Source organism: Vidua chalybeata, chromosome 1 (assembly GCF_026979565.1).
Source record: "Vidua chalybeata isolate OUT-0048 chromosome 1, bVidCha1 merged haplotype, whole genome shotgun sequence".
NCBI lineage: Eukaryota > Metazoa > Chordata > Aves > Passeriformes > Viduidae > Vidua > Vidua chalybeata.
Genome location: NC_071530.1, coordinates 51,331,905 through 51,354,775, shown reverse-complemented (window position 1 = coordinate 51,354,775; position 22,871 = coordinate 51,331,905). Strand labels below are relative to the sequence as shown.

General features: G+C 37.9%; 1 protein-coding gene across 3 annotated transcripts in view; it reads right to left on the bottom strand.

The window, feature by feature from the left end:
- Positions 1 to 22,871, bottom strand: part of TPK1 (thiamin pyrophosphokinase 1) — a 294,653-nt gene that overhangs the window by 232,544 nt on the left and 39,238 nt on the right. For all 3 annotated transcript variants that reach the window (XR_008433490.1, XM_053955972.1, XM_053955892.1), the window contains exon 2: positions 3,849 to 3,923. Coding sequence is in view for 2 of the 3 variants with exons in the window: in XM_053955972.1 (XP_053811947.1) it covers positions 3,849 to 3,923 (75 nt within the window). In the remaining variant the exon portion in view is untranslated. The remainder of the gene's footprint in view (positions 1 to 3,848; positions 3,924 to 22,871) is intronic.

Genomic DNA, 22,871 nt, shown 5'->3' with positions numbered 1-22,871 from the left:
ATACATTAGCCAAGGACATTTGGTAGTATGAATGGCTAATATTTGAAGTTGTTCAACCTATTTTGTTTGATTAAAAGCTTTCATGGAAAGTGTTTATTTGTGGAAAGAAATCACAATGCTTTTGAGGAAGGCACAGTGGCCAATGTATCACAACCATTGTGAGAACTAAAAAATACATATGGACACATCTTCCTACTACAAAGCCCAACTTCACCAGGTTGCTATAGAATTGTAATTTCATTCTGACTTTTTAAATAATAATCTTATTTTCCAGAGCATAACTTCTTCTTCTTTACAGTTGTCACTGAACATTTAAGAGTGGAAACTACTCTGCAATGTACAGCCATTTAACATCCTATCGTAAGGCAGAGAACATAAGAAAATTCTGGATCATTTGAGTAGCTTGTAGGGGTAATGTTTTCAGAAAAAAGAAACAGTTTTAAGATCCTGAACTTAAGACAATTTTCACTGAGGTGATTTCTCAGCACTGCAATAATTCTGCCTCTTCCCTAGGGAGACATCAAAAAATCAGAGCACTTGAAATCACTAGGCATAGCTGTAATTCTTGGCATAAGTCATTGCATTTCTGATTAAAGAGATTTTAAAAAGCAGAATCAAAGTCTCAGGAACTTTCATTTATTCCCCAGAAAGCCCATTCCATTTTCAGCCACTAAAACCTGGGCTTCTGTACTTCTCAAACTTAACATAAAGACAGCTTCAGACTTTCAACTCACAGTCAATTCTGTCAAAGATATATTTACATTTGAAATGACTTGAGAAGTAGCCCCAGAGACTAATTCAAACTGGATTTTTTTCACAACCATATTTTCTTTTATTAAACAGGATTCAAACCAGGAGCTAGAAAGTTTGCATAAGCAGGAATTTAGGATGCATGACAGTGTTAAGGTAAGACCTACTTGATCCAGTTGTCCTTATAGAAAACTCACAGACAGAAAAATGTGCAGCTCTGAGAAAAGCAGGGTGCTGACTCTTTGACATATTTTCCACAGTACCTCCTATTCCCCTTTACTGACCTATTCTCTTTAATTTCTCTTGCCATTTGGCTTTTCCCCTTCTCACTATATGCAGCTCGATAAATCCTTCAGGGAACAACCAATGTCATCTGCCATATTAGTCTTCATCCTGCTTTTGTAAACTGTTCCTTCTCCAGCATTTCATCCATCCTGCTTTTAGGACAGCACTAATACCACATGACTGTACCAAGCACCAAACAAGTGAACGTATTCTAGACTGATTCATTACAGTAATGATATATAATAGACTAAAATCATATAGTCCTTAGCTTGTACTGCTTCATTATAGTCACTTATCCAGCTTGTATGGCAAGAATGGTAAAAGATGTCTCTTGGAAGTGATGAAATATGATTTCAGTGTCCTTCACAAAGCACAAGGAAGGAAGCTCATGCAAACTTGTACTGACTGAAATAGTTCTTTCTAAAGTATGTCAGTAAAAATAGATTTCTTAAATGTGTGTTATGAGACAAAGGTTAATTAGCTGCAACCACTTTTTCTCAAGGTCAACAGGAGTTACACCTGGGATGATTTTAGCCTAGAATAGCCACTTATTGATGTGATTTTTTTTTTTTTTTTAAACTTAGGAAATCTCACATCACACCACTTTTTACTTGACACTAAAGTGACAGGGCTAATGAAAGAAGTTATTTTGATAGATGTCATAGGGTAACTTCATGATGTTTGTATCATTTGCTTTCCTCCCAAATTTGCCCTAAACCAGGACAACAGGACACAAACTACTTGCAAATAACACATCTAAGTATTCTGTGCTGAGTATAACAACCCAAGACTCCTGTAACGCAGAGAAGTGGGACAATATTTTATCTTATTTTTCCTTTGCATTTTTCTCTCCCTTTCTCCCCGAGTTTGTGTAGCTGGCAATATTCTGTGGTTTAACAGCCCCATTATTTCCTTCTCATCTTTCCTTTATGATATCTTAAGCATATACAGCTGGTCATCAAGCATTGTTCCTAAGGATGATTCCTTCAGAACTTCTTTCAGTTCACATACCAAGCCCCCCAGGTTCTCCTAGTCCTGCAACAGTTGCTGTGCTAATGCTCCTCCAGAAGCAGGATTCAGAAAACTGCTGACACCTAAAGTAGTCCACCTTACAGTAGAGCACTGTAAGACGGGCATTATCAAAATCTTGTCCTGGATTCACTAAGGTTTGCTGCAGCTGAGATGTTTTGAAGAAAAATCATTTCATGTTTACCATGTAACCACCTCCATCTGTCATTTTACTTAGATAGAAAATATCCACCTATTTCTTAAAGTAATCTACCAGCAACAGTCTTAATAGCTTAATTAGGACTTCTGCTCCTTCCACAAACTCTTTGGAAAACTGTTTACAGCACCAATAATCACTTTCAACACAGTTATGCTCAGAGAACAGGAACCCACTGAGGTAGCCCCGAATTAGACAGTCTTTGGCCTACTTGATTTTATTCAGCTTCTTATTTCAACCCTTCACAGAAGCACTGCAGTTTAAAGGCTCATTACTGTTACAGTAAGAAGCACTCTATGCCCCAAGGTTTCATCAAATGAGGAAGATTTAAAATACTAAAGGACAGACAAAAAAAAAGTCTGATCAACAAAATACAGCACTACAGCAACACAAGCAAGGTACTACAAGACACTAAATACTGCCATTCAGAAACCATGCATGTCTGGTTTACTGTCTCTTTTTTTAACTGTCTCTTAATCATAAAAACAGGAAAGGTGGGACAAAGAAATAAGATCAAATGCTTCACCTTGTTTCCTTCTCTATTTAATACAAACCAGGTGTTTCAGTGTATCTTTTTAAATGAAAAAATATGTAGAATCACATCTATAAAATAACTGGACAGCCCTTTCACTGAGGGCTTGTTATTTTCTTGCTGATTATGCAAATGAAAGTGTGTTTGTTTGGGGTACAGCACTTGTTCAGATGCTTTGAATAATATTGTACAATTATCTTCCTTTTTTATCACTCTTTTGGCTATATGGGTACCTAATTTGGGTTTACTGGAATTAAGTGCTATGAATATATCCTGCTCACTTCATCCCTTATTTCAATTCCTTTTAACTGTACAGCTACCCCCTGCCAGTCCTTATGCCTATGGTGCAACCAAATAGCTCTATCTGCTCCAGTCAGTTAAGAGGAATCTCTCTGCAAGGTTCCCATCCTGGGACTAAGTTAGAGACAGTTCCTGTGGCTTTTCAGAAAGCTTTTGAAGGACTACGTTCTTGCATGGAGGAATTAATAGCTCCAAGTTTGTAAAGATTTACATATCTCCACAAAATGTCAGCAAATCTGAATCTATCATACCAGATATGATGATTAGCACTGTGCATATTTAACAAAGGGGTAGTGAAATCTGATTTGTATATTTCTGACAAGCATGCAAATTCCTCACTGCTTTCACAACTTAGTATCTACACAGTTCATTTTATTTTGATTAAATTTAATACTTTTCATTAATGACCTTTAAAGAAATGCTCACTTCCAGAGTCTTAAATGCACCATTGATCTGCTACACTTTGTCAGCAAAACAATGATTGTTCCTAAGAAGCCTCTGAAAAGCTACAGTCTTACACAGATCAGTGCACAAAGTTCCCTCTGACGTGTGCAATGCAGGGATGCAGAATTTGCATAATCAGCTCATTTGCTGCATTCAGCAACAAGGGACATACTCTGCCAGTTCACACCCTCACCAGAAGGTTGCTCTAGTAAAGAGGAGATTGCCACACTGCAATTCAACAGACATGAAGTACATTAGCTGGGTAACAGCTAAGAAAATACACAAATAAAGATGCATGTAAGTTATTATTACCTCTGCTCCACAGACAATGGAAATGACCTTTGTTGAAAGGCTGGTTCAGAATCAGAAGGCAAAACTTCAGGTTCCCTGTAAGATAAATGTTGGTACTCATTAGCAAGAATATTGATTTTTTTGTCCTTTTTTAAAAAAAAAATATTTTTGCCAGATGAATTTTAGTCCAACCACATCAGAGTAACTCCACTAATATCCTTGCTTCTCAGGTTTTACCACTGTCAGATTGAGAAACTGTCAAGACTTCATAAGATACCTTTTACTTGGTAGGGCTTAGCCACATGTTTAATTTATAAGTGACTTTTACTTACTGAAGGCCATCCTCAACAGGACCCCACATCTATACAGCTCTCTCATTTAATCTCCCACCTGCTACTGCTGCCTGGATGCAACAATTACTGACATGAGCTTACCCTGGTCTCTGTTAATGGGGAAGACTGGAGGAGGCTCCATATAAAGATGCCTCTAACCTACACCCAATATTCCACCCTCCTGGAGGATGCAGAACTCTTGCTGCCATCAGTGGCTTCTGTGCCTGTGTTTTCATGTCATGTAGAAGCTCTAATTGTGGTAGATACTCTACAAATAAAGAATTAAAGGCCGTGACCTAGGAGCTTAAAATCAAAAGCTAGCAAAAGCAAAAGTGTACTTTAACATGTGTTATCTAGGTGATACTGCAGACTAAAAATTTCAGTGTGTTTACCAGACCCACTTGATTGAGCTACAAAGCCTCCTGCCCCTGCAAAACGTGCATGCTGAAGGTCGATAATAAACCTACAGTTAGAAAAGCCTTAAAAGAAAAAAAAGATGTATGATATGACACACTTTGAATTCCAAGAGTAAATACGTAAATCTTTGATGGCTGCCTGCAGTGGGACTTGCATTATTTCACTTCCAATTATCTTGCCAGTCATATAGGAATACAAGTTTCCCCTGGAGCTTGATATCCTTAGGCAATCAAGTTAATGAATAATATTTGGTCATGTGAAGCCATTGTAATTGAAAAAAGAAAACCTCTATCACTAGAAAATCTTTTGAGAAGATCCAATATAGCAGCAGAAGGCTACAGTAGAAGCCTGTGGCCTTAGCCATATCATGTTATCAAGGAAAATACAGCTGGTCAAACTGCTGAAGTTGAAAGAACAACTAGGGATGGGAGTTGGAAGGGGCAGTCTTTAAAATAATTAATTGAATGAGTGATTAGGAGAACAAAGTGAAGATTAGCAGACTGGGATACCACTATTCTGCATGTTATGCACCTTTCCCTTTGAGTGATTTAGGGTTTCCCTCCCCATTGACCCATTCGAGGCCTCAGTTTCCTAAAACAGAAGCAACAGCATTGTCCCCCTTCATAAGTATCAAGAGAAATAGAAATGAAGACCTAGATGATTTTTTACTCCAGTGAAAAGTCTACATAATTATCACAGCTATCTTCTGCCTGGTGCTTTCAAATACCTTGCCTCAAGCCTTCTGCTTCCATCTTTGCTGACATTGTCCTCACTTCCATTTAATTCATGTATATATAGGGGAATAAATTTTCACAGGGAATAAATGGAGAGGTGGAAAGACCAAGTTAAAAAAAGAAAGTGAGAAAAAGTCTTTTCTCTGTGTAGTCTGAACAATTTTGCCTTGTCCTTGAACTTTAAGAGAAAGGTAGAAAACAATACGTTCAAACTAAGTGCCAATTTCCAGCTGCCTCACAAAATGGGACCTCAGCAGCAGATCTAATGATTGTTAAGTGAGAAAGGCTGCCAACTCCTTGTATTAAACATAATCATCTAGTGATGCTCTCCATTGAAAAGAGCCAGCAAATATCACAACTTCTGTTACTGGTATAGTAAGATAAAGCAGACATGGCTGCTGTAAGCCTATTCTTGCTGGAGAATCACAAAAGGCATTTCTGTGCCTGTTTTAAACCCTTAAGCCATTTCAGCATATGAAAACAACCATAGATTGCAGCTTTTTTTTGCACATCAGAAGTACTCTTGTTATATATATTAGGGTACATTTTTGAAGCCAAGGTCTGGCTGTAGGTGTCTACACTGAGATTTCAGAGGCTGATTTTTAGAAATGACACTTCCAAGAGCTTCCAGTGAGGCCCGTAGTAGATGCTGGGTCTTAGACATTCAGTTGTTGCAAAGAAGTCAAGAAGTAGATGCCCACAGCACACACTGTTAGGAGATGGTGGGGTTATGTCTTTAGGGTTGTTTGTTCTTTGGGTTTTTTAAAGTACAGTTACAGGTTGAAAAAGTAGAGAAATGGAAATTATTGTTTCACCTGCTTTTAGAGAAGTGAACACTCCAGTCATTTCAAACCAGTCATTTCATACAATTAAGGCATGATAAAATGCTATGATTAATGCTATGATTAATGCTGCTAAAATGAGCCTAAATGTCAATATTTTAATGGTGCCTACTGAGTTAATATAAAACTGTACACAAGGCTCAGTCCTTGGTAGATGTAAAACAGTAATAAAATTGGGCTGCAATAATTTACAGCCATTAATAAATTGGGACATCTGATGGCAAAGACCACGTCAACAGAATATGCAACATTCATCACTCTGAGAAAAACTGATGAGAGCTCACTGTACCGCTGCTCCGAACACTCTACTGGCTATTCATTTGAAAACAAATTTACTTCAAGGCCATTTATCTTTAAAAGCTCTCAACAAATTAGGACACATCTATCTCCTCGAGTGTCTGCCCATCTATTTTTCACAAAGATAATTAGCACCCTGACCCAACTATTACTGATATTGTGCTCTGTTTGGACTAATGGGAAAGAGGTTTCTGTAAGCAAGAAATCACCAGCAATATCCCCAGATATGGATATCTCCGCTGAAGAAACTTTAGTGAGCCTTTTGCTAAAGGCAGAACAAATTTCTCTCTTGCATAGTTTCTTCCATTTTTAGTATAATTTTCTATTTCAATATGTACTTTTGCACTCTTGCAGCATGAGCAAATTCTACCATCTGCAGCAAAAGCAGAAAAGAATAAATTGCTCCCTACAAAACCTCCAGCTTATTCTTGATATTTACATCAACACAGAGAACAAATGGAGTCAAGCCCCACAGTCAAAGTCCTCCTGTAGAAGAATTAGCCACACAGTGAGGCCTGTGATGTACAGGTCTACAGAAAAGGAGGATTACTATAGGAAATTTTTACTTGCATTTAAGGAACCAAATTCTTCCCCCTCTTGTTTTCTATTTGATGCTTATAAACCTTGTACTCCTACAGGCATAAATTACAGAGTAAGAATGAACATGTGCACAACTATGTGAACGGGCAGTTACATGAGAAAATATAGTTTAAAAATCTTCTAGCAGACTTGGAAAATTCCTAATCTTTGAAAAAAGCTGGATCACTTTTATTCCTGTTGGAAACCTTTCCTAAGTTACAAATCAGTCCATTAATCAATAAATAATGGCTATACGTTTCTACACAGGCATCATCACCTGATCCTTCCTGAAAAATGTTTTCCTTTTCTTCTTTCCAAAATTATTTAGCTGAACTTCTTTGGTGAAACTTCTCATGCTTGCTTTGAAAAGGACTTTTATCAAAATGTTGTGAACATCCCTGATAGCCTGTGCGCTGCCTATGCAATGAGTTTTTACCACATTGTAACTCACTCTGAACAATTCCAATATATTTTAGAATACAGATTTGCTATTCTAAAAGCCTTCTTGACTTCTCTCTGTCATATTATATTTATCTAGCTATTTTACAAATATTTATAATATAATGATGCATTTTTAATTGATTTCCCTTTGCCATATGCTAGTCTTCAGGCTGTATGCCTATCACAAAGCATAGGTAAAAGGCACATAGATTTTTAAAGACAACCCTTTCTCTGGTAGCCAATATAAAAATATATGCCACTTTGCATCCTTTCAGTTTCAATGTTAGAATCAAATCACTAGAAGTTTTCCTGCATACTGTGAGGATATTGGTATTGAATTTTCTGAAGTGGGGAAAAAACTTTCAATGCTTCAAACAAGAGGGCCTTTGGGAAAGATCACTGCTATTCTCAGACTTTCTGACGTGATGCAAGTGGTAATACACAATGGGGGGACATGCTGGGCTAAGATACTGGGATGCCTCAAGGTGCTGACGAAGTAAGACTTCAAATTCAGAGTTTCAGCCACAGAAAGTGGCTTCCACTAAACAATGTTTTGGGTTTGTTTCTTTGGTATTTGCAGTTTACTGTTTGCCTGAAGAGGAGCCATTCCTTTCCTTTCTAGTGATCTATCAAACATCAACAATGAAGCAGGTTCAGTGCAGAGGAATAAGTAGGAAAGAGACAGGTAGTATAGGGGCAGAGCTGAAAGTTGGAAGATGGTTATAAGTTTCCAGAAAATTTGTGTATTGATAGAAATATATCTAAATACTGAAGATACTAAGATCCATTGAAAAGACACTGCGGTTATACACATTCCTCATCATATAGGCAGATGTCCAAATATACAACAGCTTCTGAGAAAAAAAGCTCTGAATGACCTTACTGAAAATTTATTCCTGCTCATGTTTCTGCTCTCACATCAGTCTACAGATACACCATGATATGTATAAATATACCATGAGAGCAAAAACAAACAAAAAAACACACCAAAACAAACAAAAAAACCCACAAAAAATAGCCAAACAAAAACCCCTCCAAAAATAGCGAAAAAAAAAACCCCTCAAAAAATAGCCAAACAAAAACCAACCAAACAAAAAAACTCACCAAAAAACCAAACAAAAAACCCACCAAAAAACCAAACAAAAAACCCACCAAAAAACCAAACTTGAAAACTGGAAAAGTGTAAGTGAACCAGTAATAATATCATAACTTAGTCAGAAAATAATATCATAAATTAAATAATATCATAACTAAATAATATCATAACTTAGTCAGAAAATTCCTACCCCTCAGATTAATTTTAAATGAACACTCACTTCCCACTTAACTGTCAGAGTATGTAGGAAGGGACAAGGCTGTTTTTCACAGTTCCAAAGTTGACTGATAAGAGAGGAGAGAAACAGGCTGAGGCAGCTCTTTGGGCAGTTGATGTTCCTTCAGCTGCACAAGAATTAACACCAAAACAGTTCATGAAATCAGCAAACAAAATGACAGTAACAATTGATCCGGCTATTGCTACAGATCACCAGAGCAAGATTACTGTGACAACTTGGGGTTTTCAACTAAAACAAAGGAGTTTGGGGGATCAGCACCAAATCTACACCATTTTTCTGCCAAGTAAGCACTTTTCTCCAAGTGTCAAGTCAAAACTGATACTCTTCTTATTGAAATGGACCATTTCATGCAGGGATTTTTGAAGAGCTACTATCCACTTTCCCAGAACACTCAAATGGAACAATCTCACCACCAGGAATGAAGTAAATTATTGATTAGAAACTAAGGGGGAATGGGTCTGTCAGACTAAGAGCATTCCCCATTTCCTGAAAGGCTTTCTTCATCATGGTTGTTTGCTTTTTCTTTTTTTTTAAACTGAAAAACCCACCAGTAGTTTCCTACCTGTTACACACATACAATTCCTAATTTACTTGCTGATACAGCACTTCTTGACAGTTGGCTACTGATTCACAAGTCAAGATTCTGATTTTATCAGAATCTTTTAGTAGTTCACTATGAGTAGTAAGTATCTACCTTAACAAGTAGCATCGCAGAATAAAATCAGTCTGTAAAGCAAAATTGTTGGTGATGAAGGTTTGATAATCACATTACACATGTTTTGAGAGAAAGGGAGAGAGGAAGGCTACTTCAGGTTAAGTTTAGTCTGGTTTTGTAGACCCATTAACAGTAGGAGAGCATTATGTGCACTCCTGCAGCACATTTTTATCCAAAGGGAAATCAGTTTACATATTCCAAAACCGCCCTGCAATGTAAAGCAAACCACAGCAAACAGGAAGGATCATGAGACGTGCTTCAAAATTACACTCTTGATCCACATTAAAATACTAATGTAAATATGCCAATAGCCACATGGCTTTTGACTTCTGAATTTTTATTTATATTTTATGCCACAAGATCAGTTTAACTTAAATGACGCTTTTGTAATTTTATACTCATCAAAAATTGGCTCTAAACTTAAGATTTTTATCTTTAAGAGCCAATCTGACACTTTTGTCTATCATGTATGGAAAGTGTGAAGGAGACTCAACTCAAAATGTATAAATATAGCATTATAAATTCCTGGAAAAGCACTTAACATCAAATCCTAAGATGCTACTTTTTAAGGTTATCTTTTAGGCTAAAACCTCACTTTGAACAGAACAAATAGTGCACCTTATACAAAAACACTCCTCATTCTGCTGTTCTCTTTCTTGAACCAAGATTTCCCCCAACAGTGCTTCCTTTCACTGGGAAACCCAGTGGTCTGCTGTGATACCGAGGAATATAAAAAAGGATAATTTCCTAGGATCATTATGCAGACCAAATCAACACTCTAAAGTATAAACATTTCACATTTTAAGTTTCACAACTGCTGCAGAATTACTACTCTGAAAATGGAAAAACTTCAAGTCAGTACAATCTACTTCCTCCATCTGTGCTCTTGCTGAAAAGGTAGTTGTCAGCTTTAATTCAGAGAAACAGTTACGCTTAGACTATTGTATTAATTATAGCTACTGCTTATAAAACATTGTGTATCTGCTTTTTTTCCACACTGAATCCCAAGCCTCCAAACAAGCCATTTAATTTTTCTCATAATAATGACAACTCCAATAATAAACCTGCACAAATTATGCAAAAGGATCACAGATCTTACAAACATGTTCTCAAACTTCTTGAATGAATAAATCAAATATGCATACCCAACTGATTTTTGTGCAAAGGCACTGTTATCCCTGTCAATGCATTTTAGTGTTCACTTTTTCATGTAAATTCTACTGATTTTTAAATGTTTTGCAGCTCTTAATTCTCCAGGCAAGAAGAGTAGGAAGAAAAGGGGATTTGTGCAAACAGTCTTATTGAAAAGCTGCAATGTGTTACCCTCTGGAGAACCCTCTACAAAAATTTATGTGGATGAATACAAACCAACTAATTTCTCACAATAAGTTACAAACATGGCCATACACATGGGATAATCTACCCACATCATCAACCACTGTGCCTAGAAGGGTGCCATGTCTTGCAATGAAATTTGTCAATTAATGCAGATGCTTCTCTGGAGAATGTGAGAGCTGCATTTCTGATTTCAGTGTGTGATGGGATGCTTCTTTTCATCCTAAGTCCTATAGTCTATAGCTGCATTTCTGAGAACTTGTGACTTCTGCTCTTTATGTGTCAAACATCTCAGTCTGGTCAAGCAGAATAAGGTCACACAATTCCCAGGAGTGAATCTTCAGCTTTAGATAACTTGTCCAGCATCACAAAGAAACTTCACGGCAGGATTCAACTCTCTAGGGCAACACAGAACTCAACTGAATCATGAGAACTGACTATTTAAATAGAAATCATAACCACACTTACTATTATGTACATGGAAATGATGCTTGTGTCCCATTACCAACTCTCATTTGAAAATAAACACAGTGGAGTAACCAGTCACTTTGAGGGGGGCAGTAATGCACACAAACCATAAAACAGGCTTTTTAAGAAACACACTGACACCATTTGCCACTGCAAGGCCTTTGGTTTGATTTACCTCACACCCGTGTGGCTTGTCTCAAGGGATGTGGCCAGACCATACCCATCATTCTGCACTTTGTGCAAATTGGACTTTCATTTCCAGCCAAGCACAGCAAAGGTCAGAATTAACTGGAAGCAGCAGTGGTTGACTTAGCTGAGATATTATTACTGGTTCACTTACACTTTTCCAGTTTTCAAGACTGGACTCAACTTATCCAACAATCTAAAAAAAAGACATAGGTACAGACAAGTAGAGGTCTACAATATTATTCAGATATGTTTTACCCTGGGGCATGGAAAAAATAGCCACAGGGTAAAACATATCTGAATATATTGAAGTGATGAATAGAAAGTGAAATAGCAGAAGGAGAGACAATTTTGTGCAGAATGGGAAGACTAGTTACCAAGGTTGCAGAATCGGACACAACTTTCACACTTAAGGTAAACTTTTAAAATGCATTAATTTCACTGCAATTACATTATTAAAAATACTAAATTATTTGCTTTGTTATTCACAGGCAAATCATCATCTGAAACAGTAATAATCTGACACCTTTTAAGTTCAATACCAGTTGGAAGAGACAAGAATTAGACAAATAGTCTTGCTATAAAAATATTGATAGTCTTATGGTAAAATTGACTTTAGTATTTAAAACTTCTAGGCATAGACCATGAGATTTGGAGCTTAAATCTGCATCAAAGTGAAAATGAAAGCAAATCTTGAGAAAATCTAAACAACTATTACTATTCCAGGAAGTCCCAGCCTTAAAAGAAAACCAAAGATAGGTGCTCACTTTCTCACTCTGTAATAGCCAGGTCTAATATAATGCTCTCCATGCATTTTAAAAACACAGCATCAACACCATCTGAATACATCACACTAACAATACTTGTTATCTGGGATGTCTCTATTTCCAAGGAGACAACCAGGAATATAAGCTCCCCTGGCAGTCGATATTGTCAGCTCAATCTGCACACAGCAAGGGCAAGGTGACTTCAAGGAATCACAAGGCAGAGCAGGCAGATGTCAGTAGTCTCTCTGGGAAAATAGGTATGAAGCACAGCCCCTTCAGCAAACATTCAGCTTAGCAAACAGTACAGTGCCATTTCTATGGTCAATAGATATCTTTGGATATTTTCTACAGGATTAACAAAATGTAATATGCATTTAATGATTCACATATTGGAGTACTGACCAAAGAGTAAGAACCATGGGAACACAAATGTGTCTGACTGCACAGAATTTAGAACCCCTCCTTGTTACCACCAAGCACCCCACTAAGCCTTCCGTTCCTGGCACTAACATCTCCTATGCACATAAAAGTCTGAATTCCATTTGCACCAAGATGCACTTCAAGAGGCTGACAGAACCTGATGCCTCTTTTGATGTAAAAACACCACCCCTATTCACCAACGAGACATTACTATCTCATTTGAAGCACGTTTCAAGTAGCTGTTTTGGAGCATACCTATTAGATCCTGCTTCATAATGTCAGCTATCTCATTTTTAAAAACTGGGAAGGGGCTATATCTTTTATCAGCATGGATAAAGTTAGTGCATCTAACTTCAGGAGACTGATGACCTACATTCAGGTTCCCTCTCTACCAAGAGGGAATTCACATCCAAATTCAGTCAAGACAGTGCTCTCCTCCTCAGACATGGCATTATTCTTGGGGAAGAAGATTATTCCCTCTCTGCAACAAAATTAAATATATTGATGGGACTATTTTTGAAAACAGTTCAACATGAGCAGCCTGTGGAAGTCTGATTCTGCAGTCCAGTGACCTAAACAAAGTTTATGCTCCAACTTATTCACACCTCTCTTTTCCACTTTGAATACATCCTCCAATTACTTCACCACAGTATTACAGGATATTACACTGCCTTCTTCCTACTGTGTGACATGCTTTCGGAGAACAGTGTAACCTCTGGTTTTGCAGGACAATTTTCAGGCAAGAAGGGTGGTTTTCTAACTATCTTCAGAAGACTTGGCACTAGCAATCATAAAAGGAGGGAATGACTTTCTGCAACACAGCATAAAATGTCCAAATCCAACAAAGCAGGATTTTAGATGCTTCAGTCTTCCCACTTCTCATGGTATTCCCACTGCCAAACCCAGCTTGATTCCTCCTGAGTACATTTACACTGATTGATTGTACTCTTTGTATACAATTTCTCCTTCTTCCCTGTATATACAGTCCCACTACTATGCTGAGGACAAGTACACCATCATTAGAAGTCCAGTGTGCATCCACTGAATAGCCATGGGGCTAAAGTCCAGTATACAGTTGTGCAGGCACACAGTAACATCCCATCTTCAGAAAGAGGAAAACAGGCATCATGTGACTGACTGTAGGAAGATCACACTCTTATGCAGCAAATGAGTCAATACGAGAAAACAAAAGTTCCTTTCTGCTTCTCAGCTTTATCTTATAAGACACATTACAAATCACAGATGGCTTCTGGCCAAACTCCAGTGTAGATAATTACAGGCTTCTCTTTCCCTACTTCTGTTCAGCCATCCAAATGAAATACACTCTCTTTCACTGTCCTGAACTCCTGTGTACTAATTAAGCACTTATTTAAAAGCACAAAGCATTCAACCAGGCTACAATGTACTTTGGAAATGGTTGGATTTCGTATTTAGTAAGTTCACTGAGTTTAAAAAAGTTGAGCAAATAGTGACCCCTGTAACATTAATTATTTACTCCTCAGATATTGTCGTGGTTTGACATGGAAGTGAATTTTTTCCAGGAAGTTGGGTCAAACCAATCAGTGGTCAGGTTTGGATATTGGAACCTGGAGTGACCACTGAAAGTATGGACACGCCTCTGAGAACACAGGGGGTTAAAAGCAAGAACTCCCAGGAGAACTCTCTCTTTTGGTTCCGGTCGTCAGAGAGTGCAGACTCCCCCCCTGCCCAGCCCAGGCTGGGTGGGGGAGGGGAAGCCATGCGGCCTTGTCCAGGTAGGCCGAGGGGGCTGAGGGTCTGGAACCGAGCCAGCTCCTGTGGACGGAAGGGTGGAGAGAAGTGGAGATGCCTTTGCCCCCCCCCCCTCACCAAGAGGGAAAGAGACAGAGAGCTTGGCGGCACCTGGAAATCTGCCGGCAGAGGAGAAGGAGAAGGGGGGGAATGCCCAGCGTGGGAGGCGGAACGCCGGACTGAGATATCAGCTGTCCAGGGAGTCTGAACTTTTAACCCTTTCCAGGAAATGAGGGCTTTTGAAAAGTATTACTCCTCCTTGATTTGTAGTGGAAGAGAGACAGTCCGGGACCTGAGATGTTAGAAGAAGAAATATTTAGGTGGGAGGAGATGATGAAGTAGCTTTTGGCTGGATTTTTCTTATTAGCCATGGACTGAACCAAAATCTCCTGCAATAGAGACTGCATTTTAGGGGGATGCAGTGGTGACCCAGGGAGACCTGTTTCAGCTTCGAACAGCACAAGAATGGCGAGAAACGAAGAGAGCTGAAGAGGGAATGGTGATACCCTCTGTCTTCGGGAAGAAGATGAGTCCTGTTTTTGGACCCCTCGGCCCCAGGGGAAAATGGGGGGGACTGTAGTCCCAGGATGAGAAGCTGAACTGTTGTATCTTTGGGTCCGTGGCAAAGCATCCTTAAAGGAGCCCTATGAGCAGTCTGTCCATGCACGGTGGTGAGAGCACTGTGACATGGAATGGAGAGTGTCACACTGGCAGATTTTTTCTTCCGGGCGGTGGCCTTGTGTGACAGGGAAACACAGGGTGGCAGCTGTGTTTCCTGGGGGGTCTGTGGTGCAAGACAGACTTCTCTCTCCCTTGATAGTTTAAGTATAGATTACCTGAAGGGTGGTAATTTGATCAAGAATCCCGGGTGATGTTTCATGGCTGGGTGTTTTTGGAATTGGGAGGAGGAGGGGTGGTTTAAAAGGCCTTCATCCTGGATTTAGTTTATGTGTTTTCTGTATTAGTAGTAGTTTAATAAATTTTTTTTTCCTTTGCTATTAAGCTTGGGCCTGCTCTGCTCTGTTCCTGATAACATCTCACAGCATTTATTTAGAAAAGGTGCATTTTCATGGGGACGCTGGCATTGCGCCAGTGTCAAACCATGACAGATATAATGGATGAGACTGATGAGTTAACTCCCATTGACTCCCAGGATTTTACCTCATATGCCTTAATGAAAATCCATGCTGAGACAGTTGGTTCTGCAACACCTCAAACCTCTTTGGGGTGCATGCCAGAGAGGACATTTGTGCCCATACTACCTTTTCAGTCTTGCTGTTTTGCCAAAGCAGATTATTCTGTGCTTTGAAGGGAGTGGATCTGATACAAGGTCCAGAGTGCCATCCAGAAGGTTCAGAAAGGCAAAGGAGGATTTCTAGGTGGTCATAAAAACAGCCTACACCACAAGCAGTGGTGGTAGTGGGAGGGTGTTTGGTCCTCTGGAGTAAGTTACTGGCAAAGAATGATGAGAAGGGAAATGTTTTCTTATATTACAAAAAGAGTTTTTAACAGATATAGGAATGAAAGACAATGACTTTAATTTCCCAACCTTCACAAACATTCCACTCCTAAAATTACGTCTTCTGATTTCATGAGCTTCATTTTACTATTTCTAGATTTAATTTTTTTTTACCTGATAAAGGCAGCTCAGTTTTGCTGCCAGTTTTAGGACATTCTATAACTTTACATCCACCACTGGCTTCTTTTTTTAACAAAACATTTTTAAGACCTATCTGTATATATTTTATAAATAGATAAATCTACTCTTGGAGAAAACAAGGTAAAATAAACAAAAAGAAAGACAAAAATCACAAAGGTGATGAAAACTGCATTACATTATCAGCCAGGTAAGGAATTTTATGTAACCTGGATGAAGTTCCTCTTCACATTTTATTCTGTAATATGTCACTGTGCTGCATCTGGCAGAAAAATAAGACCTAAGATCAAAGTTCTGTGGACTGAATAACAACAATAAGCTTACTTAAGTCAGGAACTGACCAACACCTGTGTCTTGGAATAAAACTAGGGGGTGATAAACAAATACACAACACTATCAGAAATTGATGCTTCTTCCACAGGTATAAAATAATTACCTAACATTGAATATTTTGTAATGAGAGCTGTTTATCATTCAGATAACTTTTAAACAAGATTGAAAAATCTGTTTGCAAGTAAAGGGTGTGATAGCATTACTGGGATCACTGTAGTCTGGCAGAACAGGACACCATATCCAGCAAAGATCAGCTCACAAAAATGTAGGTCATGCCTGTAAGTAGACTAGTCACTCAAGCAGACCCTCCAATTATGACAAACTGTTCCCATAAGATACCTGTCACACTAATAAAGTTTGGTAGGTTTAGTCACTACACAAAGTCTATGATAACCACTTTTATTGTAAGTCACTTGCACTAGTTTATAGTCCCTTGTTTTGACATGCTGCACATGATAGATAATTAAAGAGAACTGTTACTTTCTTCCTTTTCTCACAACACGGTAAGGCCTGTAAACAAACACAAGCTCTGGGACCATTAAGAGAGGCTCTTGTTTGCAGACTGTCTTTCCAATCAACTACTTCAATTTCAATGCTAAAACTGTCAAGCTTAATTAAGAGTTTTGGGGCATAACCATTTCAAAACCATAGATCTATACAGTAGAAAAGTATAACGACTGCCTTAGTGAACATCTCTTTTTAAATAAGCAGTATCTCTTACCAAGACCTAATTTAAGTTCCTTTTACACAATGTTGTATTGTAAATAACTTTATTACTTCTCCTGAAGTGAATATAAAGACTACCATAAAGTAAATTCTTCCTGATGTCTTTTGGTTTATTTGACTATTTAAAGTGGACTGCAAAGTATATTCCAGTGCTTGCACTGCTACTCCATCCAAATCCACCAGAGCTCTTTGTGATCCTCCAACATGTTTGCAGAGAACTGCCTTTCTCTCCAGCTTCTTTTAATATCTTTTTTCCTAAAGTCTCTTTGACTTTTGAATGTGCACTTGTCAGCTGTTCACACATCCTCACAGCTTCAGGCAGAGAGATACAGAGAAAGAGGTATCAAGAGCTCACAATTAAGCACTGCCCTTAAGAGACATGGACTGATCCAGCAGACTTAACATCCAGCACACCCAGCCTGAGACACCAGTGACACAGTCCAAAAAATCCACCAAAACAGCACTGTACAGCAGGCTTAGATGTAAATCTCAAAGCCACATTATCCATTCCAGAAGAACCACACATTTATTTCCATTTTAACAGTGGTTATGGTCTTCTACCATAAGCTCTGCAAAATCAGTGCTCTAGGGAGCACCCAATACAGTCAGAAAACCTAGTGCAACCTGAGCCATATTGGTACTTCCAGCCAGAAATTAAAATTCAACAGACAACTTATTACTGTGCTTCAAAGGCTCGAGCCTCACAGTACTGGACAGATTTTAAAATCAATCAAATGCTGCCATTTTCCATGTGAAAAAAAGTCCCACATACAGTCTTACCATTAGCTTTCACATATTTAATGTGATTTTCTGGACTTTTCAGCAAAGGAGTTGCCCTTAAAAACACAAACCCTAAAGGCTTAAACCTTTAAGGGCGATTCAAACAATATCATGTTTATTACTATTTCTTAATCTAATGACTTATGTAATATGAGATTGCATGAGGAAATCTTTGGCTTTCTCCACCTGCTTCATGGACTAACAGATTAATTCTATTTATAGAACTTATGATCATATAATAGTCAGTCTAGAGGCACCTCTTTAAAATAAAAGCTTTAAGGAAACAAATTATTTCTATCCCGACAAGCACTTTTTTATGTGTTGAAAAACATTTGGGTCAAGATCTAGAGGAAATAATGGCTGAATATCTAAAAGCATAATTTTTGCAGACTAAATATAACTCTAATCAGCTGTAAGAGACTTTTATCAGCTGTTTATCAGATCCAGAGAGGAACAGAAAATACACCCTGGTCAGCATATTAGTGCATTTGGGAAGAAGATACTAGAAAAGGAGCTACACTTCTCTTCTTCATTACCCTATCTGGAAAATGTGGTTAATAATAATAATGCTTTGAACTTAAATTTCCATTTGTAGATTTAAAATCACTTTATAAAGGTGCATAAGCATCATTATTCTCATTTCACCGTTGGCCTCACTAAGTACAGAGATTTGTAGAAATTTGTATAAGAAGCAGCATCCTCTAGTGAATAAGTTAAGACTCTGAAATTATGTCCCCAGGGTTTTCTTCCCAGCTAAATTGTGAACTTCAGACTACACCAATATCCACCGTGGCAAAACCAGACACAATCTATCTGAAATTGGAGTGTTTCTGCATGGGAATAGGCACACAAGCCAGAAATACATAACACAGATAAAAAGAATTTCTGCCTTTCACTGATCTAGTCACTTCAAATTAACCTTCTGCAACCATGGGGAGATGGTCATCACAGACGCCACCAGAGTGTTCAAACACAAAGAAAAAAAAAAAAAAGAAATTCCATCTTTCCAGAAGAAAAAAGAAAATAATAAGATACATAGCAGTGGACAGCCTGGAGTTTATTCAGGAGAACTCCTTAACCACTAGCATCAAAATCTTCTCCTCTCTTGTTGACAAAAGATACCTAATGCCGATTTCCTTTAATAATGTTTCTCTTACTCAGTATTATTCCTCTGGACAACAGCTCCTGCACATGGCAACAACCTTACCGATGGATTTTATATTTTGTCAAGAAAAGCACTTCTCTGTGGTAAAGATTCAGGAAAATATTGACTACATCTTCTCTGTTAACGGAAATAATTTTAGTATATTTCATTCTCAAATACCAGTTGGTCACTTAGGTTAAACTTTAACCAATATTTCCAATTTCACACTAGACTAAAGGCTAAAAATGAGGAAGAAATATTATATTTTTTCTTTTTAGAATTATGGGAATGATAAAAATCAGAAAGAAATATTTTCAAGGTTGCGAGCTTAAAACTATTATCTATTCTTCAAAAAGTTGCTTAATTTTAGAGCCAGGCCAGTAAAGTCAAAAGAATCTCTCATCAGCTTCAAAACTACTCCAGTTTTTTTTCCCAAATATCAGTTGGCCAAGAAAGGATACCAACATGGTTAGGAGGTTAAGCTAAAAATATGTCTGCAAGCTTTTAAATTTAAATAAACAGAGGCCTTAATATTTGCAAAACTGGTATTTAAAAGAAAAATAACAAGAGGTGCCACTGAAATCAATCTGCAATAGCTTGTACACCTGAAACTTGCAAGGACAATCAATTTTGGACACACAGGAGGAAAACATAAAAGTGAGCTGTCAAAACAAAAATAAAAATCTTAATGTTTTAAATGCAATAATAGTTTATGAAATTTTATACAGAGTACAAGCGTAATATAGATAGATTAAAATACTTCTCCAAGCATAATATGTTGGACAAAAAACAGGAGATGCCAAACTGGGGTTATAGTAAATCATGATTTTGCCACAGATGTTGACACCCCTGCAAAATTTTGCAATTCATAAACAAGTGGTCGAAACAACTATTAAATAATTTAAATTTAATAACAGAATAACTTTTTTTCCATTCTTCTACACTTCTTCTAATCACAGAAAAGCCTGTTCAAATTAGTCAGAAAAAACCCAGTTGCATCAGTTCTCTCTTCTGTTTCAGTTTTGTGTAAAGGCATAAATCCATGATGGATTCATGTTACTTTATTCCCAGGGCAATACCTGGTATGCTGTGGTTTTGGAGACTTTAGCAGCATTTGTTTACACATTTACCCCTCTAACATGCTTTGACAACAACTACAGTTGATCAAACTATAACACCTGAATGTGCATCGATGGTGACAGGCAGAGCAGAACCTTTGGGTGATACTCAGAAATCCAAAGACGTGCAGTTTGACCAGAAGTATCAAGATCTCTTGATCAATTCTGCAACACAGCACAGTGAGTGACTCTTCAAAGGAGGCAATCTCAATGAAAGCCCTTTTCCCTCCCCAGCCAGGACATTACAGGGCACCCCACGTGGGAGTGTCTTCCATACACAGGACTCATTATGTCAGGGAAGATGGTACAGGGGAGCCTTGCACTCTGCAGAAAAAAATCACCAGAGAAGAGAAGTAGCAGAAATTGTGATCTGCTATTTTAGTGTACTTCTGAGTTAACTTTTGCTTTAACTCCACTATAACTGTATGACAACCAAATCAAGGTTTGCTGTCAGCACGACATACTGGGAACACACATTGCTTCCTGCTTAACAGCTCTCGGCTTCTTATGCCACCTCCCACTGCCTCCCTAAAGCCACAACAAAGATTGCTATCGACCAATATGACAACACCTAACAAGGGTACAGCTGATAAACTGTAAGTTTGATCCTGTCTACAATGGTCATATGCCTCCAGCAGATGATTCATCTGTCTGATTTTGAAAGAGGAGGTAGCATTACAACTAAATGCAGATGCTGAGGAATACATATTAAATGAAAGTTTTTATTTTAGAAAGCATATTCAAAGAGTACCTCTAAATATGGGTAGAATGAAAGAAAAGAAGCATGAACACTGGCCCCATCAGGACTGGGTTGATTTTCCAGTTTTGCGTGTGAATATAAATAAATCTTTAATGAGCATTCATAATTTCTGCACCAGGACAAAGTTAGAGGAAGCAAAACTTAAAGGAGGAAAATAAAGAAGGCCGAAAGTGTAAAAATATTCATGCACGTACACATGTGCACACTCCCACACATCCAGCAAGGCCTACTTTGCCATATGGGATTATTGCTCTGTATTTAGCTAATGGATTAAGCACCAATAATTTTAAAAAAAGATATTAATATTACTTTTCCGATAAAAATGAGTCAAGGATTTAAAATAGAAAAGCCTTTTTAATGAAAAACAAATGGCATTTAAAATTTAATAGCCTTTAGGTCTGATAAAAAAAGTCAAAGCCTTTATTTAAAGAAAATAAACTTTCCTTAATAATCACAGGTACTGCAATGCACAAAAGGCACCACTCGCAATGCAGTGAGTCCTACTTATGGTGGTCTGGCTATGGCAAAGTATAGGATACTAATGGAAGAAAAAAATGCCTAGATGCAAGATGAAAAATGGTTAAAATCAGATGAGAGGCCATTAACTTTTTCTTTTAACAACACTTTTAAAAAATAATAGCAAGTATAAACACTCTTAACTCTAGTGATGACAAGTCAAATCAAACAGATCTTCAGGGACCCCTAACTAAAGAAAAGGGGTTACAAAATTTAGGGCAACTTTCCAAGATTAAGCACACACTGAGCTGGCACATGGCATTTGCTAGTACTGATACTAACACTGCTGTCTGGGGCACCACCAGTGTGATTTGTGGTGACTGAGGAAGCACTGAGACATAGCCAAGCTGGCAGTCATGACTGGTGAAAGAGTCTCATAACCAGATAAGTACTTCACTGGCACAATCAGGTACTGTTAAACCTGAATTTAATGGATGCAATACCCATCCCACGGACTGCCACACTGTTCAAATGACTTGTTAAATTCGAGTCCTTTGGGGAGCTCCTAAACCCACAGCTGGAAGTTCTCTGTTGATTTTCTAAAGGGATACAATTTCACCCCATGTGCCAAGTAAGAAAGTCTGTGCTGCTAACTTCATCTTCGTGCCATTTTCCTGAACCACAGTAAAAGAAAAGGATGTTTTGACTATTAGGAGAAAAACTAGTGAAAGAAATTCTAGATATGAAGTGTGCCCACAAGTGTTTCATTTTCAAAGAGGCAAAACCAAGTAAAAGCTTCAGCAAAGCAGCTGTTATGTTGCAGTCCCTCTTCCGGCTTTTCTTCATCCCTGGTATGCTACTTTTAGTTTTATCTTATCCCAACATTCCCTCCTGCATGCAGTCTTATTACCTTAACGTTATTGAAAAAATCAGTACCAACAAGACCGTTCACACACTACACTTACCTTCAATAGCTGCATTTGAAGGGCTTAAGAACCACTGAAAGCCAGTTTCAGTCTCCCTTAATATTACTGTTTTAAAAAATGTATTAAATTCTTATGTCTTATATATTCTAAGAGAATGCCTTCCCTTACTTCCTTTTTTTGCTATAACGATGATCAGATAAAACTGGTGAGCAACACTACTTTTTTTTTTTTCATTTTCCAGAGAGAAGATAATAGTTTAGATGGATGTGCCCTATCAACTGCAGCATGCAATTTAATGAGGAAAGTTTCACACCTATAGTTTTAAAATCAATGAAGTTTCAATGGTGAAAAAACAAAACGGCAGAGTGCAGATGAAGGTTTACTTCTAACACTCAATTCCTTAGAAAGCTAAAATCACCACCATATACAACACAATAAAACTACATATGCTGCTTGTCCTGCAAAAATCTTGCTGAGGCTTTTTGGTTTTGGTTTGTTTTGAGTTTG